At 39.7% G+C, this 27,728-nt stretch overlaps 1 protein-coding gene across 1 annotated transcript in view; it reads right to left on the minus strand.

The window, feature by feature from the left end:
- Window positions 1-27,728, minus strand: part of LOC306844558 (voltage-dependent calcium channel subunit alpha-2/delta-2-like) — a 227,081-nt gene that overhangs the window by 189,885 nt on the left and 9,468 nt on the right. The window contains exon 2 of the mRNA XM_079376781.1: window positions 12,819-12,900. Within this exon, the coding sequence (XP_079232907.1) occupies window positions 12,819-12,900 (82 nt within the window). The remainder of the gene's footprint in view (window positions 1-12,818; window positions 12,901-27,728) is intronic.

Below are 27,728 nucleotides of genomic sequence, written 5' to 3' on the forward strand. Positions count from 1 at the left end.
AAAGGAGAGCTGGGTGCAGGTTGACACAATGAAATGAGAAGCAGATCGTTAGAAGATGGAAACCATTCTAAAGCACTCTAAAATAGTAAGAAAAACTAGCACCCACCCAGAGCACACTAGCAACTACCTAGCAATATGTAAGATTTATAAAATATATACAGTATATGTACTGCTACTACTACAAGTATTATTATTATTACACAAACAATTTTGGTTTTGAGTCTGTAAAAACAAACAGTCTAAATACTGTATATAATAGCAGTTTAAATATATAAATCTAATATATAACATCTAATACAAAAACAAATTTACAAATAAAAATAATTTATATTAATGTAAATTTGTTGTATGCATTTATTATTATTATTATTATTATTATTACTACTATTATTATAGCAAGTAATTTTGGTCGGGTCACAGGTAAAACATTTTTTTTTTTATATACTTTTTTTATCAAATATAATATAATATAATAAAATCTAATATAGTCTAATAATATAATATAATATAAAAGTACAATAAATACTACTGTTTTTATATCAATGTGAATATACAAATATACAAATATTAAAAAGTCTATAATATTCTAAGTGTATAAATGTAATATATTATAATCATTTTAAAAAATAATATTGCAAGACAACACCAAGCAAATCAGAGAGTCTCTCTGAGCAGGTTAAAGTTAGTTAACCTGTAAAATTGATTATAGCTAGCTACCTAAATAATAACACAAAATAATTTTCCATGTCTATTTAGTACTGAGGTTTGTAACCACCACAGTTACTGCTGTATGATGATTTCTAGTGCGCGCGTGTGTGTGTGTATGTGTGTGTGTGTGTGTGTGTGTGTGTTTTGAGGAGGAGGAGATAAGATACAGGACTGATGACATATCCAGTAGGGGGTTGGTGAAGGATGAGCGAACAGTGGAAATCATCATTCTACATTACATACAGTACAAACACACCACTGCCAGCATACATGTCTTTTGATCTCATTGTGCAAGGAATCAAGGGGAAAGAAAATGTATTTAAACGACAGAGAGATACAACCTTAATCTTTCCTCCGCAAGCAAACTGACACTGAAACACAGAATGTGAAAATCCTCTTTCAAACATCACGCAGACCTTCTACAAACACGCATGTATCATGTACAGATGGACACACACAATCTCTCATTCAAATGTATAATTGTGAAGCAAAAAATGAAAAAGCCACTAGCTGTTTTTTTCACTATATCTATAGAATGTACAAAAATAGCTGTACTAAGATAGGGACAGACTTGCCAAGTAGGCAGAAAAGTTCTTGTAAGGCAGCATAAGAAACGTTTTCTCATGGGATTTCTAGATGCTGTGCTGTGTAAAATAAGTTCCACATCAGAGCTCTTTTAACTAAGATGGTTAAATAGATACAAGAAAGTGAAAACCAATCACAATTTAGAACACATATAAATGCAAGAAATTAGACCACCTGTAACATAAAATGCAAATGTTATGGTGACTGTTATGTGAAGTGAAGTATGTCACTTCACTTCACATCACTGTCTGGCAGATTCTAAACATTTTAATATTTTTTTGTCAGGTAAGGGATTTTCAAAGTTTAAATGTTACATTTTTTAAAGCATAAAGTAAAAAAAATACATATAGAAATCAACCATCTACAAAAAGTTGGAATGGAGTCTGTACATTAAGCTGCTCAAAGTGAATTAACTGCTGAAATTTGCAGAAAATAAATTAACATGATTGAAGAATATCAATATAATGCTGCTGTGTGAAAGAAACACCAACGCTTCAGTCTGTAAGGGAGATGCATTGAAAGTGCAATAATCGGATTTTCAGACAATACACAATATTGTCTTCACTTAAGGAAATGCAGAGGATTGCCTCTTCCTGTATCTCTTCAGCTCAGGCTAAATAGACATCTGTGAAATATAACATTTGCACATGCAAGCAAAAATCTGTTTGCTGAAGACCACACAGTGCAGAAGTAACAAAACTGTTGCGGAGTAATAGGGTTGGGCCTATAGACAATGCCATCGTCCATCGCGATGACATCCCCCATACCCCCCCCATACCCCCCGCAATACCATGTTTGGAAAGAAAATGACGTACTACGGAACCCCAAAAGGGAATAAATATGAGATTGGAGGAAAATACATATTTCAATACTTTCTCTCGTAGTTATTTCATTGGGTAATTATACTGTATTGTATATAATTGTGGGCATCAGGGAGCCGCTATTATACCTGGCATTGAAACTGCTTTTGAATGCACGATCGCTTTTTAGTTTCACTTTCACTTTCGAGATTCGCGATCGTGCGAGGTACTCTGTTTATACTATGATTAGATGCTTATCAGTGGTGATGAGGATCTGCAAACTATTCGCCATGGTCCTCAGCAATAGCCAAAAATACATTTTATGGGTCAAAATTATCCATTTTTCTTTTATGCCAAAAATCATTAGGATATTAAGTAAAGATCATGTTCCATGAAGATATTTTGTAAATTTCTTACCGTAAATATATCAAAACTTAACTTTTGATTAGCAATATGCATTGCTAAGAACTTCATTTGGACAACTTTAAAGATTTTTTTGCACCCTCAGATTCCAGATTTTCAAATAGTTGCATCTTGGCCAAATATTGTCCTATCATAACAAACCATACATCAATGGAAAGCTTATTTATTCAGATCATGTATAAATCTCAATTTCGAAAAATTGACACTTAAGACTGGTTTTGTGGACCAGGGTCACATATTATGAATAGAGGACTCATATTTTAGCCTGAAACAACGGTTTAACTTTAAAAACATCTTAATGATGAATGTTTCTTACAAACATGCAGCTTTTGGCTTCACAAGATGTTAATTGATGGGCTGGAGTCGTGTGGATTACTTGTGGATTTTTGTGATGTTTTTATCAACTGTTTGAACTCTCATTCTGACGGCACCCATTCACTGCAGAGGATCCACGGGTGAGCATGTTATGCAATGCTAAATTTCTCTAAATATGTTCTGATAAAGAAACAAACGCTTATAAATATAAATTAATAAACTTGTAAATATAGTATACATTTTGGATGACCTGAGGGTGAATAAATGTTAATTTTCATTTTTTGACTATTCCTTTTAAAGGAAACATTTGAGTTAGTTTTTGAATCTGAGCACACTGTTATTTTCTTCTAAAGAGGACACACTCTGATATTACTAGAGTCTCAGGAGAAACATTTTAGAAACAGGAGAGTTAATCTCCATTTGCTCTCTATGTAATCTCATTGCCGTCTAGGCAAAACAAATGAGATATTAAAGAGATCTTATTTGTGATGTTGCATTCCCTTGAGTAATGACGTGAATATCAATGTCAACTAGATTATAGGGATGGTCACGATTTTTGAATATTCGATTAGTTGATTTAATTATAGAATATCGATTAGGTTGTGCAATTATTGTCTTAAAAAACTTCCCCATGTTTTCCGTGCTGATCCGGTGGTGACGCGTTCATGTAAGCAGAGGGTGGTGCTGCCAATAATGCACCTAAAAGCTGTCAAAGACAACAGAAGAACACTATCACGCGCACACTGTAGACTTGCGTGGCATAAAAAAAGACTTGCGCACCATATAGCGGTTCCAGTAACTTGGGACGATGTCAAATAAGAGTGCTGTGCGGACAACAAACAGCCCCGACTGGGTTAGAGGTGTGGCTGAATCTGTATTCAGAAAGGCGCAGAAAACAAATAACGTGTTCTACGGAGCCACTAAAGGGACATGGTTAGCCACTTGCTAGCAGTAGCCTGTTACATTACAGTACATAACCTTTCACTTACCTCATAAACAGAGTAAGGAGAGATGACTGATAGGATGATGGCGACTGATTTGCAGATCCTGAGCACCACTGACAAACATCTAATCTTGTAAAATGTGTGGTAAATAATGTTACTCTCGAGTGCTGCTCCGTACATGTGATCGTGAATCTCGAAAGTGAAAGTAAAAAACAAGCGTGCATTCATAAGCGATTTCAATGCCCCACATATTAATAATGGCTCCCTGATGCCCGCAGTTTATATACATTATAATTACCCAACGATATAATTGTGACAGAAGATATTGTTTAGAGCTAGCGCAGGACCACTAACTCACGTCACCCACACTGACCCCAAACACATCACACAGACACACACTGTCCTGCTGTCCCTCTCATATTTTTCCTCCCATCTCGTATCTATTCCCATTTTTTTCAATGGAAATGCCCTAGCCTTATGAGCAGTTGATTTATGCTAATCGACAGACTGTTATGTTAATAAGCGGCGTCATTTGGTAATGTTTATTATATTAATATGTTTCAGCACATTACAATCATTATATGGCTTGAGTTAAGGTAGCCTATTTTCTGAATTAAACAGTTTATCATACACATTGAAAGCGTGAATCCCGTCTCTCTCACTCTCTCTATCAGTTATGGGTGTTTGTGCGTGCATGCAGGGGAGGGGTGCGATTTTCGAATAATAATCGAATAATACCCAGCGATTTTCAAATATTATTTTTGCCTGAAATGTCCATCCCTACTATTTTAGTGAAATACTTGGTGGTAGTTCACCCAAATCTGCCATGACAGAATTTTATTTTTTGAGTGAATTATGCCTTTAAGACAATCCTAAAGGCACAAATACACAAAGGCCGAGAGACTATTCCTGCAAACCCTACATTTAAAAACACGCTACGCACATTGATACACAAGTTTGCTTTAGGGTTTCATCACTGAAAGATAGAAAAGTGCTCTTGGCACATTTGAGGTCTATGTGATTTTCTTTTCTTTTTGGCTTCAGGCTGCGAGAGAAACCAGAACACTGATAGTTTAGTGTAAGACAAATCTCCTAATATTTTTGGGGTTTCTGTGTTAGCTTAGATGAGATTATTTCTCACAAGTCACCAGGATGCTGTGTTTCTCCACTTAAAGTCAATGTGAAATGGCATTCATTTTAATCCTCCAAAAGCGTTAAAGTTTTGTATTTAATTATATTAAAATGGTCAGAATTATTGCTCTAACATAAAATGAATATAACAAAAAATTTAACCAGTGAGAAATATATTTAAACTACTATTAAAAGTTTAAAGGTGCCATAGAATGCATTGATACAATATTTTAAATTGTTCTCTACATAGAAGGTATGTGGCTTAGGTAAGGGCAAAAATTCTCCAAAAACGGTTTTACATGTCTATTTACAATCCTAGGATTTCTCCCTAGAATGAAATGGTCTGTTATTACCTTATTTGGAAGGGTCATGAATAATAATGTTGAGCTCTCCTCTGATTGGCTGTTTCACACTGCGCCTCAATGTTAAGCTCTGCTCTGATTGGCTGTTTCACAGTGCTGCTCATTTCCGTAACTCACACAGCAGGAAGGAAACACAGGGAAAATATATATTTCAATACTTTCTCACGCAGTAATATAGTTGGGTAATTATACTGTAAATAAAATGTGGGCATCAGGGAGATGATATTAATATGCTGGGCATTAAAACTGCTTTCAAATGAACGATTGCTTTTTAGTTTCACTTTCAAGATTTGCGATCGCACTCTGTTTATAATGTGGAGCGGCAGTACTTACCACACATTTTACAAGATCAGATGCTTTTCGGTGGTGCTCAGGATCTGTAAATCATTCGCCATCATCCTCAGTCATCTTACTCTGTTTATGTGGTAAGTGAAATCGTATGTACTGTAATGTAACAGGCTACCGCTAGCAAGGAGCTAACCATGTCCCTTTAGTGGCTCGCGTTATTTTATTAGAACGCGTTATTTGCTTTCCGTGCCTTTCTGAATACAGACACCAACCCATCCCTGCAATTCATATCCCCTGCACAGCCTGGAACATAACATTTATTTCCATGATCTGCCATTTTCGCTGTTGTTTTCACTTGTTTCTTCACAATACCTGCAGAACTTCTGATGGTTCGGCTGGCCTAGAACATGGACGGGTATATGCAAATGTTGGGGGCGTAACTATTAGTGATCCCAACTGTAACGTCACACTCGGTGTTATGTTCTGATTCGCCTATTTTTCAGTGGTCTTTTGCATTCACAAGATTTACATAAGAAGAGGAAACAATGGTGTTTGAGGCTCACGTTATTTCCATGTACAGAACTCTTATTATTCAACTATGCCAAGGTAAATACAGTTTTCCGTTCTATGGCACCTTTAATACAATTTTCACTCCTTTTGAAGAAAGTCTCCTCTGCTCACCAAGGTTGTATTTATTTGATCAAAAATAAAGCAAAAACACCAATATTGTGAAACAATATTATAATTTAAAATAACTGTTTTCTATCTTGAAAATATTTTTAAAAAGTATTCATATTTTTTAAACAAAGCTGAATTTTCAGTATTAATCTTATTTTAAGTAATAAGTCTTCAGTGTCACATGATCCTTCAGAAATCATTCTAATGTTGATTTGCTGCCAAAGAAACATTTCTGATTATCATCAATGTCGAAATCATTCAGTCAAATGTAATTTCATGTTGACATCAGTACTAAGTGCAATTAAACTTAATTAAACCAAACCACTGATCAGCGATTACATCGGCAGTCCCTGATGAAACGCCAACGTCCAGAAGTGTGTGTGTGTGTGTATGTGTATGGGTGTGTGTGAGAGTGCGAGTGTGTGTATGGGTGTGTGTGAACAATTCATGTATAAAAGATGATTTCAAAGTGTTGCTGTCAGCTGAAGTCTGAAGCCATGATTATAAAGACCGCTGAGAACAATCTGCCCACACACACACACACACACACACACACACCTGCATCATTTAGCTTTAGAAATCAAGCCTGTCCAGAGGAAAATGTAACTGCTAAATGTGAAGTTCCTCTTTCTGGAAATTTTTTGTCAGATGTTTCTCCTAAATAATAATACAAACCAATAAATATTTATTATACAATAAGTGTACAGAGCCATAAAATCAATGTGGATAGCAGCTCAGATCATTCGCTTTTCAATGAGAAACATCTGAGATCTCCTCTGAGACATTATGAAATCTAATGCGGTCTTTTCTCAGGAGAAACATTTGAGACAAAGTTTCACACTTAACAAAGTGGCAATCAAATTAAATCTTTATCGGCAGGTGGATTTGCCACATGCTAATCAAATCTATGTTGATGTTGTAGCGTCAAGCTATTAGAATCAAGTCAGACTCTATCTCAAGTTTGTGCTTGTGTTTACAAAACATCAGACTATGTGGGCTGACATTGTAGATGCTTCAGCCTGGAACATCTGCTGCATTATGGGTAATGAGCTGGAGGCCTGGGATCTTGGTTAATGGCTAAAAAAGAGAACACAAATAGCGCCTGTCATGTGAATTACATATGAGACTTGAGTTTGACATGTTCCTACACTGAAAAAAAAACTGACATAGAAACAAAAAATTTCACTTTACATCACTTGCTCACCAGTGGATCCTTTGCAGTGAATGGGTGCCGTCCAAATAGCTGATAAAACATCACAATAATCCACACCACTCCAGTCCAGTGTTTCCCACAGACTTAGACTCTATTTGTGGCAGCATATATGCAAATTAATTCTCTGCCAGTAGAAGGTGCTTTTAGAGCGCAGAGAAATAGAGGTTTCCCCAGTAATGGCTGTACACAAAGCAGCGCTCCTCTCACAAACGCTGCTTTATCAGGCATTACATGCAAGATGAAATGAAAATGACAAATGCAGTGATATAAAAACAATTCGATTTTGAAACGTGCAGTGCTCATGTTTATTCAACGAAGTCTATTTGTGGCGGTCAGTTTTGATATTGTGGCGGGCCGCCACAAATAAATCAATGTATGAGAAACACTGCAGTCCTCAGTTAACATCTTGTGAAGTGAAAAGCCGTGTTTGTAAGAAACAATCCATTAAGACGTTTTAACTTCAAACTGTTGCTTCAGGTCAAAATACCGGTCCATAATCCATAATAACGCTTTCTCCAGTGAAAAAGTAGTCTCGTCTGAATCAGGAGAGAAATCTGCACAGATCAAGCACCATTTGCAAGCCAAAACAGTCCAAAACAGCACTAAAGATTGATTTTCACTGGAAGGAAGCATTATTATGTTCTCGTTTTTTGGCCATAAGTGATAGTTTAATGTTAAAACATCTTAATGATGGATTTGCTTCTTTACAAACATGCAGCTTTTGCCTTCACAAGACATTGAGTGATGGACTAGAGCGGTGAGGATTATTGTGATGTTTTTATCAGCTGTTTGGACTCTCATTCTGACGGCACCCATTCACTGCAGAGGATCTATTGGTGAGCAAGTGATGTAATGCTTAATTTCCCCAAATCCGTTCCCATGAAGAAACAAACCTACTTATATTTTGGAGTCTGAGTAAAATTTTTGAAAATGTTAATTTTTGGGTGAACTATTCCTTTAATGTCTGATATAGTTTTCACTACATTTTCAGTGTAGTGCAACTTCAAAGAGATTAAATAAATTCATTACATAACATGTGATAATACAAATCATCCTGTCTGTAGACTCGTGGCTTGTGCTGTATTTCTTTAGGGGGCATCAGTAGCAGTTCCAGTATTATTAGCGGTGACCCGTCAGTTTGAATTATGCATGGTCTCCAGCAGAAAGCAGGCAGAGATCAAAGGTCACGGAGGGCAGCTTTATAGCGTCGCTCTCAACGGTTCACATTACTCCAATATGATTCCTGACTTCATCATAGTTAAGTCATTCAAAACACTAGCTTCTGGCTGCAAGACAAAGACAAGGAGTGACATCATATCCTGTCTCACAGAGCTTGACTTAGACGTTTTACATTTCTATTTATCCATCGGCATATTACTACTATTCTTCTTTATAGGACAAGCAAATCTAGTTCATACTTCTATCTGATTCAGAGAATAGCATGCATTCTGCAGCACTTTCTAAAACTTTTCTTGACTTAGTGTCTATTTCTGTCTCTTACACAAAACACACAATAGTCCAGGTGTCCAAACACCCAACAAACACATGCACGAACACACACAGCTGGCTTCAGAGAGAAAAAAATAACTACACAAGAAAGAGATAAACTTAGGACAAGGGATAAAATATGCAGATGACTGGCCCAACATGAGCTGTCATAACCTTGAAGAGGAGCCCAGAAACGGCCACACGAGTGTGGTCTATTTATAGCCGCGCTAAGTGTAGTTTGTTAGGGAGTGTGTGTGGGAGTAGAGCTGTATGACTGCTTATCTAACATCACTGACTAAAGACACAGGGAGAGATGGAAATAGAAACAGAGAGAGAAAGAAAAGGAGCAACGCTTTCAACATCCGTTCTATTTAATTTCCAGAAGCAAAGTAAATCAGGATGGAAATGATGCAACTGAAAGGATGTTCATGTATCTCAGGGGTTCCCAAACTCTTTTTGTCAGCTGAATCTCTTTAATCTGAATTATTTAGTTGGAAAATGTTAGCTTCCCAGCACATACACAGCAAAAATGTTTTGTCAAGTAAAACAAAATGTGGTAGTATCTAAATTGACTGGTTTTATTCAAGTCAAAAATATTCAAAAAGACCAAATCAACCTGACTACTGTACATTACACCAGTCTTTCTCTATCTAGATTCCTCTCTCGAATAGCCAGGAGATCTGTGGGAAATTGTAAACAAAAATATGACTGTAAAACTAATTTTCTGTTTCCAACAGCCCGGATTCTATAAGTATATTTCCCATTCATCTTTTGTCCATAGATATATCTACATATTTGGTTAACATTATATGTTTATTTATTAACCTTTATATTTATACTATCTAATTATAAACATTGTTAGCTATGTAAGGGATAATCAACAACTAGCTGTGCATTAAAGGATTTTAATGCACGACGTGGAGGTAAAGAACCCCAAATAACTTGGCTTATTCCATGGTCATTTACCAAGTTATAGACAAGTTAAAACTTCTATTGCTCTTTGCAGCGCAATATTTGACCGGAAGGGTAAAAATCAGACACAGAGATGAAATCAGACATCAGACACAGAGATGAAATAGTGTGGTAAGACCACATTTATTTGAAGTGAAGTGAAGTGAAGTGACATACTGCCAAGTATGGTGACCCATACTCGGAATTCGTGCTCTGCATTTAACCCATCCATCGTGCACACACACAGCAGTGAACACACACACACCGTGAACATACACCCGGAGCAGTGGGCAGCCATTTATGCTGCGGCGCCCGGGGAGCAGTTGGGGGTTCGGTGCCTTGCTCAAGGGCACCTCAGTCGTGGTATTGAGGGTGGAGAGAGTGCTGGACATTCACTCCCCCCACCTACAATTCCTGCCGGCCCGAGACTCGAACCCGCAACCTTTGGATTACGAGTCCGACTCTCTAACCATTTCAATTAATTGTCGATTGAGAGAGATTGAGAGAGAGAGAGATGACAGTTGTGTGTGTCTGCTTGCTGCGTCTGGCCGTCTCTCTCTACAAACAATTAACGTTACTTCAAAAACAGCGATTTTATCACCTCATTGCTGAGGAATATAATGTAGCGGTGAGAACCAGAAGGGCGTAAGTGACATTTCACCAACTTTACAGGAAAGCCAAAACAAAAACTTTGTGTACTGATTTCAATTGTACAAATTTGTACACTCATGGATGACAGTACTTTTACCAGTAGAAACATTAAGAGCTTTCATTTGATGAATATATCTCCATTTCACCAAAAATGTCACTTACGCCCTTTTTATAAAATGCATTTTATACATATACATTTCACTAAAGAATCCTGCAAGCACTTAAAATCTTTCCCGCTTTACTCGTACTGCACAAAAAGTGGTTCAGTAATGTTGAATGTTACAGGGACTGATTATTACAAATGCAGATCCCACTGTGTTCTGGTTAAATAATTTAATTTTTTTTGCTAAAGTTTGTATATTGTGGTGTGTTCTTAATGACAGCTTTCCTAAAAATATATATATCATATTCCTAAAATAAGAAATACACCAATATATACTTTTTTTGTAGTTTTACATTGTCTTTAAAGACAATGTAAAACTACAAAAAAAAGTATAAAAAATTATTGTTTTTTTCATGCTTTACATTTTAACTAAAATATATTAATTTCCATTTTTAAAAGACACAACACTATATTTGGAAAACACAATATATATACACTCAAAAAAAACAAAAAAAAAAAGAGGAAATTTATACTCAGAAGTTCACATTCAGCCAAACAGGGTAAAGATCCTGATCATCTCAAAATGGCCAATGTCATCAGATTCTATCACTAGTCCCAACCATGTTTACGGAGTTTATCTATCCAGAGGTCTGAATAACATCTGCTATATGAATTTTCGCTATGGTTAAGTATTTGTGTTCAGCTTGCGTTAATGCTTGCAATTTTTCAAGCAAAATGTATTCAAGATTGTTGCGTGTTGTATGTGGCAGGTCCGTTCTATTTACTTTCTCCAAAATAACTCTGAGAAGCAAAAAAATGCTTAGAATTCATTTGCAAGAATTTTTTTTTTCCAGAAAGAGCAGGAAAAGAATATCGGAATAAACTGGGCATGAAGAGGAAAGAGAGAGTGATGAAGGAAAGCAATCTTGTTAGTGGGCCGCCGTAGCCCAGGGAAGATTTCTATCAGATGCACATATAGGGAGAGGCATCCATTTAGAAAATGGCTTTTTCTGCACATGCTGAGCCATTTAACACTCCCTGTGACGACTCCTGTTTGGGCCGGAGATAAATGCGCTTTCACAGACTCACTGCACACACACACACACACACTCAGACCACAGACTCAGCAACCTCCAGCTACTGAGAGTGCAAACACAGACTTGCATGCATTCAGTGTCCCAAACTGATTTTCTAAAAGACACACACACATATACGGATGGACAAATTAAAATATATTTTGCCCTCGCAAATAACTGAGAATGTTTAGCCTCCCTATCAGTTACTCTGCTGTGTATACCAGCAGAATATATTTAATGCTAACAAACAAAAACTGCCAACGCTTGAAATAGCCTGAGATAAAATTTACTGGAAATAATTTAATATTTAAATATATATTTAAAATGGTATATATACACAATAGTCTGAGACCAAAATATTTCTGAACACATATACATACATATATATACATCCATCGGTCTTAGTACACGATGTAACTGCAGAAGAGTCAATCTTTAAATAGGAAAATTATCGAAACTCTTTGGTCATTTTTGAGCGAGATGCTAATGGTCTAATCAGATTCAATGATCTATGCTAAGCTAAGCTAAAAGTGCTACCGCCAGACCCGGAGATCGGCTGAATGGATTCACAAACGGTTAAACTCAACTGTTTAACTCTTGGGGAGTTATAAAATGAGCCTATTTACAAAAAAGTGGAGTGTTCCTTTAAAACAACAATGTATTTAAATTCACAATTTCACAAATAATACAGAATACTCATTTAAAAATTCAAACATACAAGTGAAATATTGTATACAATACAACATATATAGTACTTCAGGCTTTCAGAAACTACTATGAAATTATTGCTTAGTACCAAGACTGTGTGACCGCTGTCAACAGAAAATGATTGTTATAAAATGTCACTATTGAAACACCACACAAAAAACACTACTATTACTGTAATCATCGTATGCAACCATTGTTATCATAACATCAGAAACAAGTTAAAGCTTCCTCCTAAGGCACCACAACAAAGGTAAATAATACAGTGTGAATATTACTGTGGCTTCCGCACTGATACTGAAGAGAGGCACCTTTGCCCTAAAGCTCTGAAACTACACAATATTTTCCATCTAGCACGGCAGTACGGTGTAAAACAAGTTAAAGAGGTTAAACTTACTCCTTTCATTTGCTGAACTCCGGTGACGAGCTGCAGCACCTTCTCCAGTTCCTTCTCTATGCGACCTGCCCAGTGCATCATCCTGTTAGACACAGAAAGCACTGGTTAACAGTAATGCAAATGTGCAATAATTATCGTCACATGGCTAAATCCCAATTCACATACTATCGGTCCTATATAGTGTGTGGCAACAAAACAAAACAAAACGTAAATGTGATAAAATTGGAATGACAGCACTTATTTTTTTCCCGCTGTCTAGAAGATGACAAGATGACTATAGTAAAATAAAATAAAATAATATACAATAAAACGACAGTGATTATTTGTTTCCAGTTGTCTAGGAGTTGACAAGGCAACTATAATTAAATTAATAAAATAAAAAAAATTTATTAAATGACAGTGATTATTTGTTTCCAGCAGTCCGGGAGTTGACAAGGTGACAATAAAAAAATAAAAGAAACATTTGACAGTGATTCTGTATCAGAAAACTGACAGTCTGTTTCATACTGCATGGGTGATAATGAACAATTAATACAATTTATTTTATTTTTACTGCAACCTTGTATGTCTCAGGGGCTATCAAACCTACACTTTTTCTGAACTTCCCATGTGTTTTATTTTTTGTTTTATTTAATTTTGTTTAGTAGTAAAGGCTTCCAAATTACAACGTTAAAGATTTCAGTGAAATCAAAATTGGAGTTGCATTGATTTTAGTGCATGTCCATTAGCTTCAAGGCCATCTAATGGACTCCATCTTCTTGTTTTAAGAGGTAATATGTCAACACATTAAATAGAAGGAACCTGACCTGTCCTATCACAATAAAGGCAAAAATGCCAAAAATAAATCTAAAACCAAAAATGTATTTATTAATACAAAAATGTATTTTATATTAAAATAAAAAACAGGAGTGACAGTGCTTGTTCTTTCCAAATGTGCAAGAATTGAAAAGGCAGCAAAAAGGATTAAAAAAAAAAATATTAATTAAATGAAATAAAAAAAGGAATGACACCGACTGTCCAGGAGTTGACAAAGTTACAATACAAATTTAAAATAAAATAAAATAAAATAAATTCAGTGAAAAGAACAGAAAAGAAAATAATAAATTTTTATTAAAAATAATTTTTATGTGGTTTTATATTTTATGTGGAATTACCTTTAAGAGTATTACACATTAAGACAAATTACAGAAATAAGTGAATATATTATTGACTTTTTTTATTCCATTGAAAACAGACCAATTGAAAAATATGAAAAGCAAATAGATTCAGTGAAATCAAAATTGGAGTTGCATTGATTTTAGTGCATGTCCATTAGCTTTAAGGCCATCTAATGGACTCCATCTTCTTGTTTTAAGAGGTTATATGTCAACACATTAAATAGAACCGTGTTCACCGAGTCATTTCATTGGTTCTTATATTTAAATTATTCCAGTGAGCGATCTGAAAACGGACTATATTACCGCTCTATATTCATATACTGGTTTTACAGACAGTGTGACATTTAATATAAAGCGTAATATCTACTAGAGCACATCTGCAGTCATGAGGTGTTTTAACATTCAGTGTTCGGGGAAACTGATGGAGAAAATTACAGGGGAATTTCAGCAGTGTCACACAAACCCTATAACTTATCTGCTCTTACCTAATGGTCAAAGATTTGCAACCACGGCCCGGGGTCAGAAATAACCCTTATCTGGGTTACACAGCCTGAGAATAGCCCCAAAAGAAATGCTGCATGTGTCTGTGTTTCTGATTGAGCTTTCTTATTTACTTGATAAGAATGACTGAACCCAGCTATTCTATTAGCATTTAATAATATAATGCCTTTCAAAATAAATATATTGTTTCTTAAGAGTGTGCATTCCAATTTTTCAGTTTTTCCCCGTACACTGGCATCTAGTTGAACTCCAGAAACTAAATGGTGAACCAATCACTCTGTGAACTGGATCAACTGATTTATTAAAAAGATCAAACTCAGAACAATTCAATCACCAAACAGCTGTTGCTTCTTCTTTCATAAATTAAATGAATGAACGAAGTGATTTGTGGTTTGTCATCACATTAAGTTATTGTGTGACTTCAATAGAGCTGTATGAACTACTTACAATACTTTTGGTGAAATTTCTGTCATTTTTTGTGACGGATAAAATAAAATTAATTAAACAGTTTTTTAATGTAATTAAATTCAAATGTAACATACTGGCTAAAAGTCTGTATTCATCAACAGTCTTAAAATATAATAAAATAAATTAATATGTATAAAAAAATAATAATATGAAGGAATTTTCTGTATTTATATTTCACAGGTATTCTAGCTGTATTTTGAATTTTGCACATTGCATTGTGTTTTAGGGTTTTCAGAAATGTCTGTAACATTAACATTAATTGCCAGTATATTTTCCTTTTTTTAATACAGTTTAGTGCTAAATGCAGTTGTTGTGCTTAATAAAAGTATGCTATTTGGGATTCAGCAATTAAATAGCATTGACATTGTTAGCATTAAATATTTGTTATAACGTGAAAAATATTATAAATTAGAAGTCAAAGGCATTCAATCAAAACAGATGGATAAAGACCAAGACAGTATTTTCAGACACACAGCAAGCTTTTATGAGCTATCAGCATTTGACAGTGATTTTATATCAGAAAACTGACAGTCTGTTTCATACTACAGCGGTGATAATGAACAATTAATACAAATGCTTTTATTTTGACTGTGACCCTGTGACCTTGTCCCAGGAGGAGGAAGAAAAGATTACATATTTGCAAATACATTTGCATGATTAATGATGATTAATTTAAGAAAGTAAACAGGCTCAGTTTGGATTCATCTTGACTTTAATCACTACCCTTCCAAACTCTCATCTGCTCTTTCTCTCTCTCTGTGCGCATGTGCTGAGTGAGTGGGCGGAGCGTTGAGTGTGAGCTGAGTGTTTGGTGTGTGTGTCAGGTACGAGAAATTTATCTTTTCTATCTTTCTATCTTTTTTGTATTGTTTTTTTTGGGGGGTGATTTAAATTTAAGGTTTGTTTTATTTTTTTTATTTATTTGGGGAGATAAAGAGGTGTTTAATATTCTGGGGCATCTGCTCCTAGTTTTATACTGGGAGCATGGCTGCCTCAGGTAGTGAGAGGTTTGTTTCTTTGACGCGTCGTCATGGTGTAAAAATAGACTCAGCGGTTAGTATAGAAGACTGTAGCCTGGCTGTTGGAGAAGTGATTGGGCCGGAGAACATTCTGTCTGCATCTCGCATGAATAGCGCTATTGTTGTGTTTGTGAAGACAATTGATTTAGCGAATCAGTTGGTAGAAATTGGAGTAGTGCTTAATGGTATTTTTACCCAAGTGCTCCCTCTTTCTACTCCTTCAAAAAGAGTGACTCTTTCTAATGTGCCGCCTTTTATTTCAAATGAAATGTTGACTGGAATGCTTTCTCGTTACGGTAAATTGGTTTCTCCTATAAAAATGATTCCAATTGGGTGCAAGTCGCCACTTTTGAAGCACATTGTGTCATTTAGGCGTTATGTCTATATGGTTCTCCAAGACAACCTGGACGATCTAGATCTGTCTCTAAATTTCCGTCATGATGAGTTTAACTATGTCATTTTCGCCACAACAAATACTATGAAATGTTTCAGATGTGGCGAAACAGGGCATCTTATCCGCGCCTGTCCAGTCAGATTGAATAAGAATGATAATAATCCTCCACCGGTTGGTGAGGAAAATATCGTTGTTCGTGACGAGGAAATGCAGAATGTTGCCGCTGTATTGCCTAATGATGCTGAGGTGCCTGAAACAAGTATGGCACAAAAATCGATAGCAGTGGTAGACGCTGGAAGAGTAACGGATGTTGTGCTGGTAGATAAGACTACTGAAGGGGAGAGTGCAGGTGCCGCTGAGGTAGAGGAAAATGTAGTTTCCGCGGTGAGCGATCTGCCAGCGGGTCAAGTGAACGAGTCGCAAAACAGCGACGGCTCGACCGCTGCAGTTGAGCAACTTTTAGCCGGTATAGAGGAGGATCGCTGTTCTGTGTTTGATTCAGAAGATTGTGCATTTAAAAAACCTCAAAAGAGAAGACTAAAACAACATCATGATGTTGGTAAACAGGTGAAAAGAATGGATGATTGTGACTTGAGTCAGACTGATACAGAGAGTGAAAGCGATTTTTCTGAATGCAATGTTTCATGCAGTTTACCTCAGAGTGGATTTTCCAGCCGATCATACAGTGTAGAAGATATAAAGGCTTTTCTCAAAGTGACAAAAAATGCGAGAAAAGTTCGTGTTGAAGAATATTTTCCCAATGTGTTGCAGTTTATTGAAAAAGCAAAGGCTTTTAGGAGTGATGGAGGTTTCACTAACCAGGAAGTGTATCGACTGAAGAAAATTCTTGCAAAACTTAATGCGCAACCTGGACTCCGTGTTAGTAATGATAATGCGTAAATATCCTTTTTCTCTTTGTGTTTTCTTTTGGTTGTATCTGCTTTGGTTATTTCTCTTCACATTTATGGGAGAATTTCGTGTTTCTTCTTTAAATATAAATGGGGCAAGGGATATAAGAAAAAGATTTCAATTATTTGAGATAATAAAACAGAAGAAAATTGATGTTTTGTTTGCTCAAGAAACACATACTGATGAATCAAATTCTTCTGATTGGGCAAGAGAATTTGATGGTTTATCTGTGTTAAGTCATTTGACCACAACCAGTGGTGGAGTTGCCATTTTATTCTCCAAGAATTTTATTCCCTGTTCTTATCAGGTTGATGAAATTATAAAAGGTAGACTTTTAAAAGTTTCATTGGAAAGAATGATTTTTCTAGATATACTGAGTGATGTTTTAGGTCATTGCAATTCTGAAGATTTATTATTTTTAGGAGGGGATTTTAATTGCACTGAGCACATTTTAGATAGAAATCATGTTGAACCGCATATGCCTTCACGAAAGCGGCTCATTCAGTTATTGAAATCACATGAGATTGTTGATGTTTGGAGAAATTTTCATGGTATTCAGAGGCAGTATACATGGACTCATGCTTATGATAGCTTAATTTCTTTAGCAAGGTTGGATAGGTTTTATGGTTTCAAACACCAGCTTAGTTTTTTCAGAAGCTGTTCAATTGTTCCAGTAAGCTTTTCTGATCATAGTTTAATACAGTGTGTTGTGTCTTTGAGCTCCATTAAGCCAAAAAGTGCTTACTGTGATAATTGTTTTAAAGATATTTTTAAAGAATTTTGGAAGTTTTTTAGAACTACAAAATCTTCTTTTAAGTCCTTACAGCAGTGGTGGGACATTGCAAAAGTTCAGACTAAACAGTTGTGCCAGCAATATACTTGCAATTTCACGAGAGACATAACCTGTTCAATGAAAACAATAGAGAATGAATTAATAGAACTTCAGGGGGTTGCTGATATAGGCAATTTGACCCATTTTGAGACCTTTGATAAAAAGAAAAATTCTTTAGCTGAACTTCTAGACACAGTTACACAAGGAGCTCTGGTCAGATCACGTTTTCAAAGCGTAGAATTGATGGATGCACCCTCAAAATTTTTCTTTAATTTGGAGAAAAAAAATGGACAGAGAAGGTTTATTCATGCCTTAAGCTCAGAAGCTGGAGTTCCCTTCCAGGAACTCGAGCTGCGTCGAACGCTACGGGGAACGCCCTCAGCGTGACCGCGCTCTGAACCAGAGTGTAAAATGTCCAATGAAAGGGCGAGACGTCATAGGCGGTGACGTCACTGACCGGAAAGCATATAAGCACGTGCGGTGGAGCCGGCGTTTGCTTTTTGTCATTCAGCAACCGCTTCTCTGTCTGTGTGTATTGTCTTTGCATGTTGTGAGTCTTATTTAGTGTTGTTTGTCCTGCACAATCACTTAAGTAGGCTCCAGCAATATGTGCAAGCACTGGGGCGATAGCAGATCGCATTCTGGGCTGTGTGTTCCTCCCTACACAACATTATATCACTGCTTGGGATGCACGCAGTCTGTGTGTGGTCTGCTTCAGAGCAGAGCGCGCAGATTCAGCTCTCGAGGGAGCTGACTGCCCGTTTGTGAGCTTTTTCATTTCTTACGCCTGCTCTCTGAAGGCTCTCTTTGAAAAAGAAAAAGAGAGGAGTGAGTTTCACTAGCCTTGAATGAAGACGGGCGAGCCCGTGTCTTCTTCCTTTCCTAGACCTGTCTTCCTCCGAGGAGGTGGACGCGTCAATGAAACAGTGCTTGCACAAGCATATTATGAATGAGAACGGCGCGCAGTCAGCTCTAAAAAAAAGGGGGCTGGTTGTGTTTCTCTCCGCTGTACATCTCACATTCCCGCCGCTGCTGCGGCACGGCGGCGAGTGTGAGTGCGGGGATCGCAGCGCGCGTTGCCGAGGCGACGCGTGCGTTATTCTCATTCATATCAGAGCGATGCCCCGGGTGGAACAGACGCTCGCGAGCTATCTGTCCCCTTGCGTGGCGTTGTCTCTGAAGGCTCGCGGCTGCAGGTCAGGCTGGTGCGTGTCTGCACACCGAAAAAAAAAAAAAAAGAGAGAGTGTTGCAGGCGCACCAAGCTGACGTACCTGCTTAGAGAGCTGGATGAGGGATTGGGCTCAACTTGATTGAATTATAAGTTGGTCTCTGAGCTCCCTAGAAACGCTGTCTGTGGTCGACCCTATCTGACATGAAGGAGAAGATAGGGTTTTCCTCATGGACGCCCCGCTTGCGCCTTCTGGCCTGTTCGGCGACTACGTCAATTACGTCGTCGACAGGTACCAGGAGGCTCGTAGACAAGCGGCGGCGTTTCAGCGGTTTCTCCCTCGCCTTTCTCCAGCTCAGGGGGCTGCTAGGCGGGAGCAGCCCTCGCCGCGTGCCAGCCCCTCTTTAGAGAGGCGCAAAACAGAGCGTGGCTACTCACACCCCACCGAGGTGGGGCCGTGGCAGCTAACGCTCTGGGTCGGGGACCTCTAAGGCTAAGCCGGATCTGCGGACCGTTCTTAAGTCTAAGGGGGTTCTCGGCCAAGAAGCCTACGGGCGTGGGAGATCAGTCTGCCAACCCTGCCAGAGTTCCAGGGCGCAGCTGGCTCCAGCGAGCAATGTTCTCAGTTCTTCCGCCCCGAAGTGTAGCGGAGCTGGGAAGCTCGCCACCCCTGCGGGGGTCCCTAGAGCTCCTGGTTCGGCCGTCTCCTGCCGGTCCTCCGCTTCAGGGCACCGAGCCAGCAGCTCTAGGCACGCCAGAGGCCAGTCTCGAGAGACTGGTTCCCTTAGGAGACCATCAGGCAGCGTGGGAACTACTGCCGATGTGTCTCTTTGGGTCCTGCCTTGCAGGGTCTGGTTCTTCAGCTTGGTCTTCCTAGGAATGACGCGGGTCTGAGGACCGTCATTCATTAGGGGGCTGAGGCTGAGGCAGTCCTGGTGCTGTGCCTAGGACTTACGAGGGCAGACCCCTCTGGGGCAGATCGGGTGTCCGTCTCCCCCAGTGCCCTCGGGAGAGCAGTCTGCCAACCCTGCCAGAGTTCCAGGGCGCAGCTGGCTCCAGCGAGCGGTGTTCTCAGTTTCTTCCGCCCCGAAGTGTAGCGGAGCTGAGAAGCTCGCCACCCCTGCGGGGGTCCCTAGAGCTCCTGGTTCGGCCGTCCCCTGCCGGTCCTCCGCTTCAGGGCACCGTGCCAGCAGCTCTGGGTACATCAGAGGCCAGTCTCGAGAGACTGGTTCCCTTAGTAGACCATTTAGGCAGCGTGGAAACTACTGCCAATTGGATCTCATTGGGTCCTGCGTACTGTAGAGAAAGGCCTTTTGTATTCAGTTCGGCGCTCCGCCACCGCCTTTCAATGGGGTGATTCCCACGTGCGTGGTCCCCCAGCAGGCTCTGATCATGGAACAGGAAGTAGACACTCTCTTGGGGAAGGAGGCCATCGAGGTGGTCCCTCCTCACGGAAGAGAGTCCGGGTTCTACAGCCGGTACTTCATTGTTCCAAGGAAGGATGGTAGATCTGCGTCAGTTGAACCGCTCAGTCATGTCACTGAAGTTCAGGGTGCTTACACTCATCAGTCGTGTCTCAGACCAAGTCCGAGGACTGGTTTGTCACGATGGATCTAAGGACGCATATTTCACGTCTCCATCCTTCCCTCTCACGGGAAGTCCCTCAGGTTTGCTTTTAGGGGCAAAGCTTACCGATATTGGGTTCTTCTCGTTGGCCCTGCACTCGTACCCCGCATTTTACATCAACGATTGGTTGATTCTGGCTCGATCAGAGCAGGTGGCGACTCGGCATCGAGATGTCGATCTCGCGCACATGAAGGGGTTGAGACTGAACGTCAAGAAAGTGTGATTTTCTCCAGTAACGAGAACCACTTATCTAGGCGTGGTGTGGGATTCGACCACGATGCAGGCACGTATGTCTCCTGCTCGGAGTGAGTCGATCCTCACCTCAGTCAAGAGAGTGAAAGAGGGCCAGTCACTCCTGTCAGGCAGTTTCAGAAACTGCTGGGGCTCATGGCAGCTGCGTCCAACGTGAATACTTTTGGCCTGCTGTACATGAGACCCCTACAGGGGTGGCTCAAGACCAAGGGGTTCTCCCCGAGGGGAAACCCGCTTCGCATGATCAAGGTCACGCGGCGATGCCTACGTGCCTTAGACATGTGGAGCCAAGCTTGGTTCTTGTCTCAGGGCCCGGTGCTGGGAGCCTCTTGTCGCCGCGTAATGCTAGTGACGGACGCATCCCTCACCGGTTGGGGAGCGGTCATGAGTGGCCACCCTGCCCGCGGTCTGTGGAGCGGTCACCATCTAACGTGGCATATCAATTGTTTGGAAATGTTGGCCGTGTTTCGTGCACTCAAGCACTTTCTCCCGGACCTAAGAGATCACCATGTGTTGGTGCGCACCGACAGCACAGCGGTGGTCTCTTACATCAACCACCAGGGAGGTCTGCGTTCGCGCCCCTTGTACAAGCTGGCGCACCAGATCCTTGTGTGGTCCCAGGGCAAACTTCGCTCGCTCAGAGCCATCGATATCCCTGGGTATCTCAATGTGGGAGCAGACATCCTGTCGAGGCAGGGGCTGAGGCCCGGGGAATGGATGCTTCACCCCGAGGTGGTGAAGCAGATATGGAGGTTTTTGGCTGTGCGACTCGAGAGTCAGCGCTATGCCCCTCTAGTTCCTCCAGCTCCTTTGGACTGGACGCTTGGTACAGACCTGGCCGAGGCTTCGTCTGTACGGTTTTTCCCCGATCGCTCTGCTCCCGGGAGTTCTGGATGGCAACAGGGATCTGGTGAACAGGTTGGAGACGGGTTCGCCCTATCTCCTCCTGCATTCCCCAGATCTAGCGCTCTCGTTCGTGGAAGCCCGCGTGTGCGGTTCTTCCCCCTCTGAGTGAGTGCTCGCTGTTGCAGCGCACGTTGCCGAGGCGACGCGCGCATTACGTGTGGAAGTTCTGGCCTCTGAGGGGGCGCAGCTCATAGCTTCCGGTCTCTCAACCGAGGTTGCTGAGACCATCTTCCAATCCAGAGCTCCCTCTACGAGGAAACTATGCCCTGAAGTGAAAATATTTCACTTCTTGGTGCGGAGACCGCCACCTTGACCCGGTTAACTGCCCGTTTGGTACAGTGCTGCAGGTCCCGCAGGCCTGTTTCTCCGCAGGGGTAACTCACTCCACCCTGAAGGTTACGTGGCGGCTTTATCGGCCTACCATGCCCTTCTCGGTGGCCTTACAGTGGGTCGACACCCCCTGGTTACATGTTTCCTCCACGGTGCGCTGAGGCTGAGGCCTCCTGTACGACGTGTCCCTACGGGGACCTGGCTGTGGTCTCTTAAGAGAGTGGGGATTTGTAGGCCCTTCATGGCCCCTTCTTATCTCGTCTTTGCCCCTGGTCTGGCCAAAGCGTTTTTCTACCCTCGAGCGGGTTATTTCCTAGATCCCCTCTTCTATACCACGGCCTGTCGTGCTGCAGGCCCTCAGTCCTCCTCCCTTTCGGGAGCCTGACCAGCGAAAGCATAACTGTGTGTGTCCAGTGTGAGCACTGGACGCATACGTCCACAGAGCTGCCCTGTGGAGAAGGATGGACCAATTGCTAGTTTGCTTCGGTCCTCCTAAGCGGGGTCGGCCTGCTTCTAGGCAGACCCTTAGCAGGTGGATTGTGGATACTATTTCCTTGGCCTATGAATCTTCAGGCAGCCCTTCGCCTCTGGGGCTTAAGGCCCATTCAACTAGGAGTATGGCGGCCTCCAAGGCCTTTCTGGCAGGGGTTTCTATGCAGGATATCTGCAAAGCTGCGGGTTGGTCCACGCCCCTCACCTTTGTTCGGTTCTATCACCTTGATCTTACGGCCACTCCCGGCTCTTCTTTCTCGCCCTCGCTGTGCTCCCAGTGATACACACAGGGCAGGTATTTGGAAGTCTGGTGGCGTTGGCATCTCGTTCCCCGTAGCGTTCGACGCAGCTCGAGTTCCTGGAAGGGAACGTCTCGGGTTACGTATGTAACCCTGGTTCCCTGAAGGGAACGAGACGCTGCGTCTCTAGGCCATACTTCCTGTATCCCTGCGAGCGGTTGCTTCATTCCTGGAAGCAAACGCCGGCTCCACCGCACGTGCTTATATGCTTTCCGGTCAGTGACGTCACCGCCTATGACGTCTCGCCCTTTCATTGGACATTTTACACTCTGGTTCAGAGCGCGGTCACGCTGAGGGCGTTCCCCGTAGCGTTCGACGCAGCGTCTCGTTCCCTTCAGGGAACCAGGGTTACATACGTAACCCGAGACGTTTTGTTGTCAGACCCTTCTGACATTCGAAAAAGAGCAATTAGTTTTTATGAGGAACTGTACAAAAGTGAACTCACTCATGAACAAACTGATGGTATTGTCTTTCTTAATAATTTACCTCAGTTATCCGAAGAAGCTAATGCTGGGCTCAGTAAAGCTTTAACTCTGGAAGAGTTGGAAAGAGCCCTCCAAAGTATGGAGTGTGGCAAAACGCCTGGAGTGGATGGACTCCCAGTTGACTTCTACAAGTCCTTCTGGCCGGAGGTGGGTCCGGATCTGCTGGAGGTGCTTGGGGAAAGTTTAGCCAGTGGGCGGCTCCCCATAAGTTGCCGTAGAGCGGTTCTCACTCTGTTGCCAAAGAAGGGAGATCTGAATGATATTAAAAACTGGAGGCCCGTGAGTTTGCTGTGCAGTGACTATAAATTGCTCTCCAAAGTTTTGGCTAATAGATTGGGTGAAGTTTTGGAACAAGTTATCCATCCTGACCAGACCTATTGTGTACCTGGTAGGCGAATTTCTGATAACATTTCTTTTATTATGGATGTTTTGGATTTAGGTAAGAGTCTCAATTTAGATTTTGGTCTAGTGTCATTAGATCAAGAAAAGGCTTTTGACCGAGTTGAGCATAATTATTTATGGAATGTTTTAGCAGCATTTGGTTTTAATCCTGAATTTGTTTCTATGATAAAGGTTTTGTACTGTGAAGTTGAAAGTATATTAAAAGTTAATGGTGACTTATGCGCTCCTTTTAAAGTGTTTAGAGGTGTTAGACAAGGGTGTGCCTTGTCTGGTATGCTCTATTCTTTGTCAATAGAACCTCTTTTAAACAAGTTAAGAACAGATTTGTATGGAGTGTATATTTCAAATTGTTTGAATGTACTGAAATTATCAGCTTATGCTGATGATGTTGTTATTTTAATTAACTGTCAGAAAGATGTGGATTTGTTGATCAAAATATTAAAGGATTTCAAAATGTGTTCTTCTGCGAAGGTAAACTGGTCTAAAAGCGAAGCGATACTGGTTGGGAGCTGGGTAAGAGGAGAACCAAATCTCCCACATGGTTTAACCTGGACTAAAGAAGGTTTTAAATACCTTGGAGTGTTTTTAGGAAGTGAAATTATGGTACAAAAAAACTTTGAAGGAATTATTGAAAAAATAAAAGGTCGCCTCGACAAATGGAAATATTTGCTTCCAAAAATGTCGTATAGAGGGCGCACATTGATTATTAATAACTTGGTAGCATCCTCTCTCTGGCATCGCTTAATTTGTATTGATCCTCCACCAAATCTTTTGTTAAAAATTCAGTCAATTTTAATTGATTTTTTTTGGGATAAGCTGCACTGGGTCCCAAAAGCTGTTTTGTACTTGCCTAAAGAAGAGGGAGGACATGGACTTATTCATTTACAGAGCAGAACAGCAGCTTTCCGACTCCAGTTTGCACAGAGACTTTTAACAGGACAAGTAGACTCAAGCTGGAAATCCACAGCTTTTGCAATTCTGAAGAAGTTTGAAGGATTAGGCCTGGACAAGACTTTGTTCTGGTTGCATCCTAAAAAGATGGACTTGTCTAAGTTACCCATTTTTTATCGTAATTTTTTTAAAGTTTGGACGTTGTTTATAGCGCAAAGACTGAGTAATACAGATTCCTTGTACTGGTTATTACAAGAACCTTTAATCCATGGTTCTCGCTTGGATATTTCAAGTAAAGGACCTTTCCCAGCACTTGAAGGAATTTTACTCCGTTCTGGTGTAATAACCCTTGGACATTTAGTGCGGCTAGCAGGAACAGACTTTAAGAATGTTGATTTGGTAACTGAACATCTGGGCGTTCGATCAACACGTGTGGTGGCTAAACTCCTTGAAAAGTGGAGATCTGCTCTTACAGTAGAAGAATGTAAACTGCTGGAGGACGACTCTGAGGGACTGATTACTTCGGACTGCAGAGATCCGTTTCCTAATCTGCTGTTATTACCTAATTTAGAAGAGTGTAAAGGTGTTTTTTTGTCTTCTGAAATTGTGTCATTAATGGGTTCAGAGCCAGCCTCTGGAAAAGCCTTGTATAAATGTTGTGTCAAATCTCTGAATAGAAAGTTTTTAAATAATAAAGTAGATACACCCTGGCGTACCATCCTACAGATGAGAGAGGGCACAAAACCAGAATGGAGAGCTCTGTACAAGTCACCATTAACCAAGAAAATAGGCGATTTACAGTGGAGAATATTACATGGGACAGTCGCAGTTAATGCTTTTATTTCAGTGTTAAACCCTGGTGTTGGTCATGGTTGTCCTTTTTGTTTGATGAGAGAGACTGTGTTCCATGCATTTATGCAATGTTTTAGACTGAAGTCATTGTTTATTGTTTTGCAGAAATTATTTGTTTGTTTTGGTGAAACATTTTCTGTGGGAGTTTTCATTTGTGGTTTTAAGTATGTTAGGAAACACCGTTTTCGGTGTCAACTTTTGAACTTTGTGTTAGGCCAAGCTAAAATGGCTATTTATAATACTAGGAAACATAAAATTGAACGAGACACAAGTTATAATTTAGAGGCAGTGTTTTTCAATTCAGTGAAATCTAGAATTTTAATTGATTTTCGATATTTTAAAGCCATGAATAATCTTGTTTCTTTTGATCAAATGTGGTGCAATAAGGGGGCTTTGTGTGAGATTATTGATGATAACCTGCATTTTGCATCCCTTTTAAGATAATTGTGTCTTGCCTGTTCTGATTTTGTTTTAACTGTGTCGATTGACTGGACATTGTTTTAAATTGTGTAATAAATGGATTTTGAAATTCAATTCTCTCTCTGGCAATGGGCTGCTCGGCTGTTGGCAGGTAAGAGTGGATGTTTAAGGAGCCGAATGATAAAGAAAGGCCGGTTCTGACAGAAGTGCCTCCTAAGCAGCAACAACACTTGTTAACTGGGCCAAACCCGAATGAAGCGATCAAACGTCCACAGATCAGAGCTGTATATCTGCCTACAGCTCATAAAGCTCTTAGCCAGGAACGTAATGTATGCGATTACACAAACACAGACGTGAATGAGCTCAGGCGACTGCACTGCACGTCTGCAGATTGTTGTACATACTTCTAGGGATAGTGCAGACTAAAATGAATTGTCTATCATCATTTACTCACCCTCAACTTGTTCCAAACTTGCATGACTTTTTTTGTATCACGAAACACGTAAAACATGCTGTTGTTTTAAACATTTCTGTTTAAAGTCATATGATAGCTCTGTGTGAGGAACAGAATGAAATGTATGTATTATTCACTGAAAGTTAATCTTAATCTTCACCATTTACTTTCAGCAAAACACTACTTTGTATTGTAATATTTAATTACAAAAATAAAAATGGTAAATATATAAATTTCAAAATTGTATTTGCGTCGTTGCGCTTCGGGTGTCCCGTGTTCGAATCCGGACTCAAGGACCTTTCCCGATCCTGCCCCCTCTCTCTCTCTCTCCCACTTCGCTTCCTGTCATGTCTGACCTGTCCTATCACAATAAAGGCAAAAATGCCAAAAATAAATCTAAAACCAAAAATTTATTTATTAATATAAAAATTTATTTTATATTAAAATAAAAAACAGGAGTGACAGTGCTTGTTCTTTCCAACTGTGCAAGAATTGAAAAGGCAGCAAAAAGGATAAAAAAAATAAATAAATTATTAATTAAATTAAATAAAAAAAGGAATGACACCGACTGTCCAGGAGTTGACAAAGTTACAATACAAATTTAAAATAAAATAAAATAAATTCAGCGAAAAGAACAGAAAAGAAAATAATAAATTCTTATTAAAAATAATTTTTATGTGGTTTTATATTTTATGTGGAATTACCTTTAAGAGTATTACACATTAAGACAAATTACAGAAATATGTGAATATATTATTGACTTTTTTTATTCCATTGAAAACAGACCAATTGAAAAATATGAAAAGCAAATAAATAAATAAATAAATGTTTTTCAAACAAAAGAAAAAAGTTGCAGACTTAAAGAAAAAAAATATATATGTATTAATTTTTTTAACAAAGACACAAAAATATCTTCTCAACCTGAAAGTAAAAAATATATACATATCAAAAAACAGCTAACTTTTATAAGAAATTATGTGGTCTGAACTTTCGGTAACAATGAGTCATCAAATTAAGTATAGACAGAAGCTTTAACGTATTACAGCACGTTT

The sequence above is a fragment of the Barbus barbus genome (genome assembly GCF_936440315.1).
Source record: "Barbus barbus genome assembly, chromosome: 25".
NCBI classification, from domain to species: Eukaryota; Metazoa; Chordata; class Actinopteri; order Cypriniformes; family Cyprinidae; genus Barbus; species Barbus barbus.